The sequence below is a fragment of the Alosa pseudoharengus genome, unplaced genomic scaffold (genome assembly GCF_046254945.1).
Source record: "Alosa pseudoharengus isolate Yale_2024_CS ecotype anadromous, Long Island Sound unplaced genomic scaffold, YU_APseudo_1.1 YU_APseudo_1.1_scf_22, whole genome shotgun sequence".
Classification (NCBI taxonomy): domain Eukaryota; kingdom Metazoa; phylum Chordata; class Actinopteri; order Clupeiformes; family Clupeidae; genus Alosa; species Alosa pseudoharengus.
The window spans coordinates 6,672,290-6,677,289 of record NW_027468680.1 but is presented as its reverse complement, the minus strand read 5'-3'; the positions used below and the strand labels follow the sequence as shown (position 1 = coordinate 6,677,289).

Below are 5,000 nucleotides of genomic sequence, written 5' to 3'. Positions count from 1 at the left end.
TAGGCCCATAAGCAAACGTTAACGCATCTCACAGTCACACTCACACAATACATAAGGACGCCCTTATATCCTCAGGGAATGTGCCAAAGGGTGCTTAGCAACTGAGCTGACCAATCCCTGAGAAGAAACAGGTAAAAAAACACTCACAGGCGTACCTGTGCTCCTGGCGTACCTATGCACCTGTGCTCCTGGCGTACCTATGCATACCTGTACTCCTGGTGTATCTATGCATACCTGTGCTGCTGGCATAACTGTGCTGCTGGTGTACCTGTGATGTTGGTGTACCTGTGATGTTGGTGTGCCTATGCATACCTGTGCTGCTGGTGTACCTGTGATGTTGGTGTGCCTATGCATACCTGTGCTGCTGGCATACCTGTGATGTTGGTGTGCCTATGCATACCTGTGCTGCTGGCATACCTGTGCAACGTGGATGAATTTGGTGAAGACCTCAGCCCTGAGGGGGGCGGTGGGGCGGCTCAGCACCATCAGCTGCACCCACTGGGAGATGCCGTTGCACAGGGCGATGGAGCGCTCCATCATCGGGTTCTCCTTCAGGCAGCCGTCACGCACGTAGTTCTGGTACTCCGCAAACTGGTCAGAACACACACACACATACATTACACACACACACACACACATACGTGCACACACACACAAACACATGCACGCCAGCACACAACAACAACACAAACAAACACACATAAATACATGCGCAAACACACACTTACACAAAAGAGTTAAGAGGTATGGGCCTATGTAATGCTTAAACGTATATTTTGGGGCTTTTCATCTTTATTTAGATAGACCAGTGAAGATCTACAACAAGCAAGTGAGAGAGAGATGGGGTGGGATCGGAAAATGACTGCAGGTCAGATTCAAACCAGGCTCCGTGTGGGCACCGGCACCACCCGAACACTTGCACCACCCAAACACCTGCACCACCCAAACACTTGCACCACCCAAACACCTGCACCACCCGAACACCTGCACCATCCGAACACTTGCACCACCCGAACACTTGCACCACCCAAACACCTGCACCACCCAAACACTTGCACCACCCAAACACCTGTGGAAACTGGAGCAGATCTAGTACAGATCCACTCACTCTGGCTCTATCTGGGTCATATCAGGGCCAAATCCAGACCATATCAGGGCCATATCTGGACCATATTAGGGCCAAATCCAGACCATATCAGGGCCATATCTGGACCATATCAGGGCCAAATCCAGACCATATCAGAGTAAAGTCTCCACTCCAGGCTTAGAGGCAATCTGGGCTGCTGATAAGGGCATGCATCATCATGGCAGATGGGCTGTTGTCAGATCAACCACACCAGATTTTCAAACCCTTTCACTGTTGTGTGTGTGTGTGTGTGTGTGTATGTGTGTGTGTGTGTGTGCGCGCGTCTGTGTGTGGTGTGTCTGGCAGGAGGATTGGGGAGGGACACTGATTTTAATCAGCGTGTGACACCAGCCTCAAGAAGTGACAAACCAACAAACTCTATACACGTCTCTAAACATTCAATAACAACGACGACAAATCAACAAACTTTACACACATCTCTAAACATTCAATAACAACAGTAACAAATTAACAAACTCTACACACATCTCTAAACATTCAATAAAAACGACGACAAATCAACAAACTTTACACACATCTCTAAACATTTAATAACAACAGTAACAAATCAACAAACTCTACACACCATCTCTAAACATTCAATAACAACAATGACAAATCAACAAACTCTACACACATCTCTAAATATTCAATAACATCAACAACAAATCGACAAACTCTACACACATCTCTAAACATTCATTAAGAATCCTTTGAAGTACCTGTGTGCTCTCTGAGTGAGAACAGTGTTTTCATATTCAGTGTAATGACCGAGCTTGAGAAAGTACCAGTGTGTGCTGGTGAACCTCAAGTGGTTACTTCTCCATTTCCTTTCTACTGTGCTCTGCATCTCTAGTTCAGTGTTATAACTTTGTGCTGTCGGGTTTAACGTGTCTCTATGTTATAACTTTGTGCTGTCGGGTTTAACGTGTCTCTATGTTATAACTTTGTGCTGTCGGGTTTAACGTGTCTATGATATAACTTTGTGCTGTCGGGTTTAACGTGTTTCTGTGTCATGACTTTTGGCTGTCTGGTTTTGTGTGTTATGTGTTTGAGTGTGTGTGTGTGTTTATGTGTGCTGTGTGTGTCTGTGTGTTGGTGTGTTTGAATGTGTTGTGTTTGAATGTGTGTGTGTCTGTGTGTTGTGTATGTGTGTGCAGCACTCACCGAGATGCGGCAGAAGGACTTAAACTCCAGGAAGGTGAGATGCTCAGCTAGCTCCTGTGGCTCCAGGTGATCGAACAACAGAGACACCTTCCTCTTCTTACTGCAGTTAGCTTTGATCCTCTGGCTAGCTTTACGAGACCAGTCCCTCTCATTGCTATGGAAACACAGTGATACAATATTACTGTAATTCAATTTACTATGATTACATTACATTACATTACATTTGGCTGATGCAATTTTAACCAAAGCGACTTACACATGTCAATTATATTACAAGGGATTACATTGTCCCCAGAGCAACTTGGGGTTAAGTGCCTTGCTCAAGGGCACAACTGTAGAAGCCAGGAACTGAACCGACAACTTTCAGGCTACTGCACGCTAGCCCAGTTCCTTAACCGCTACACTACCACCTCCCCATGATTACATGATTAGACAACATGTGCATCCCTTGGGCAAATTAATTGAAAATGTTGAATGCTGAATTAAGTTTATGCAGGTCTAATCACATCTGCTTGTAAAGCTATGATGTTGATCATGACACATATATAGTACGAATAATGACAGATAAACAGGTGCATAGGCTATATTTAAAACAGTGGTATATGTTTGGATCATTGATTAAGTTGGATCACATCAGTGTTGATGGTTGAAAAAAAATATCTTTACATGCTTTTGTACAAAACAATAACATACAGACGATAAAACGGAGGAGGTTAACAGTATACCAAGTTGAGAATCACTGAATCGCTGTCAGAATCAATGTTCAATCACAGATTAGATTCAAAGATTTAGTTTTACTGTCGCAAACATTGTCAGATACTGTCAGAGGTCTGTGCTCTCAAAGTGCCCCTCTATTTTAAAGTTATTCAAAGTGGCCTAATGAAATTCAAGCTTTCAGATGCAATTACAACAATTATTACATTACATTGATTAAGTTGGATCACATCAGTGTTGATGGTTGAAAAAAATTATCTTTACATGCTTTTGTACAAAACAATAACATACAGACGATAAAACGGAGGAGTACCATATCTTTTAGCAATTTGTTACAATTAATTTGCACAAGAGTGTATTAACATACAAGAACAAATATGACCAACAAATAGGAGCATAAGCTACTCTGGTTCACATGAAAAAGGCTTCGTTTGAGATTTGCACAAGAGTGTATTAACATACAAGAACAAATAGGACCAACAAATAGGAGCATAAGCTACTCTGGTTCACATGAAAAAGGCTTCGTTTGAGACGTAAAGTGTTTCTACTTGCCGTCTTCCCCCTGCCATAACACCCACCTCCCAGCCCCTCCAGCAGAGGCAGTTAGACTGAGGCTGCTGCTGTTAGTGAGAAAAGTCCTCACGCTGAGCACAGCCCTGTTATAAATGTGCCCTGTTAATGATCACAAAATCACACATCCTAATAATAGGGCGGCGGGAAACCAAAAAGTCACATCACTTGGTGACACTGAAATAAACACTAGGTTGGGTCATGTCGTCGGAAGGAACTACATTCTGTGGTTAGAACTATCAGCATTTTGAAGTACACTAATAATGTAAATAGCCTACCCTACAGTTTAGCATGGTGAAGTGAACACTACAACTAATCAACAACTCAACTAATGAAGTATGCAAGTATGAAGTTGTGATTAAGTAATAAAGTGATTGAGACTTTACTTGGTGTGGTTTCTTTTCACAGGACCCCTCCCAGAGTTCTGAATAAGAAAAAATAATTTCTGTTCATATGGAGTAGGTCAGTGGGCCCGTGCCAAACAAGCAGATCACTGTAGTTTACATAAGTAAGTCTTGCAGTCTTGTCTTGTTGTTTAGCGCTGTTTAGCGTTGGAATGTGATGCTATCTGAGGCCTCATTCTTCTCATGTAGTCCGTTCCCCATATCCAACGCTTTTCCCATGTAGTCTGTTCCGTGTTCATCATATGTAACGCTCTTCCCCTGTAGTCTGTTCCGCTTATCTAACAGTCTTCCCATGTAGTCTGTTCCGCTTATCTAACAGTCTTCCCATGTAGTCTGTTCCCCATATCTAACGCTCTTCCCCTGTAGTCTGTTCCGCTTATCTAACAGTCTTCCCATGTAGTCTGTTCCCCATATCTAACGCTCTTCCCCTGTAGTCTGTTCCGCTTATCTAACAGTCTTCCCATGTAGTCTGTTCCGCTTATCTAACAGTCTTCCCATGTAGTCTGTTCCGTGTTCAGCATATCTAACACTCTTCCGTAAAGACAGCTGAGCGTGTGCATGAAGACAGCTGAGTGTGTCTCAGGACTGTACTCACATCCACCTGGTCTCCAGGAGTGGGCAGAGCCTCTCCCGACCGTGCTCACGCATCACTTCCTTGAAGTGCAGAAGTGAGGTCGCCAGGCTGCCGTGGAGCCGGAACATGGGCCAGAACTCACGCATCCAGTACCTGCACAACCAAAAACAAACACTCACACAGAGACATAGAGAAATGTGTGTGTGTGTGTGCATGCGCACATGTGTATGTGTGTGTGTGTTTGTGCATGCGCGCATGTGTATGTGTGTGTGTGTGTGTGTGTGTGTGTGTGTGTGTGTGCATGTGTGTGTGTGCATGCGCGCATGTGTATGTGTGTGTGTGTGTGTGCATGCGCGCATGTGTATGTGTGTGCGTGTGCGTGTGTGTGTTGGTGTGTGTGTGTGTGTGTCTCTGTGTGTGTGTGTGTGCATGTGTGAATGTGTGT

At 44.1% G+C, this 5,000-nt stretch overlaps 1 protein-coding gene across 2 annotated transcripts in view; it reads right to left on the bottom strand.

Moving 5' to 3' along the window:
* Nucleotides 1-5,000, bottom strand: part of LOC143139689 (RAS guanyl-releasing protein 1-like) — a 41,615-nt gene that overhangs the window by 24,241 nt on the left and 12,374 nt on the right. For both annotated transcript variants that reach the window (XM_076300374.1, XM_076300373.1), the window contains exons 5-7: nucleotides 4,577-4,708; nucleotides 2,294-2,447; nucleotides 418-591 (exon numbers count right to left, since the gene is read on the bottom strand). In XM_076300374.1, the coding sequence (XP_076156489.1) occupies nucleotides 418-591; nucleotides 2,294-2,447; nucleotides 4,577-4,708 (460 nt within the window). The remainder of the gene's footprint in view (nucleotides 1-417; nucleotides 592-2,293; nucleotides 2,448-4,576; nucleotides 4,709-5,000) is intronic.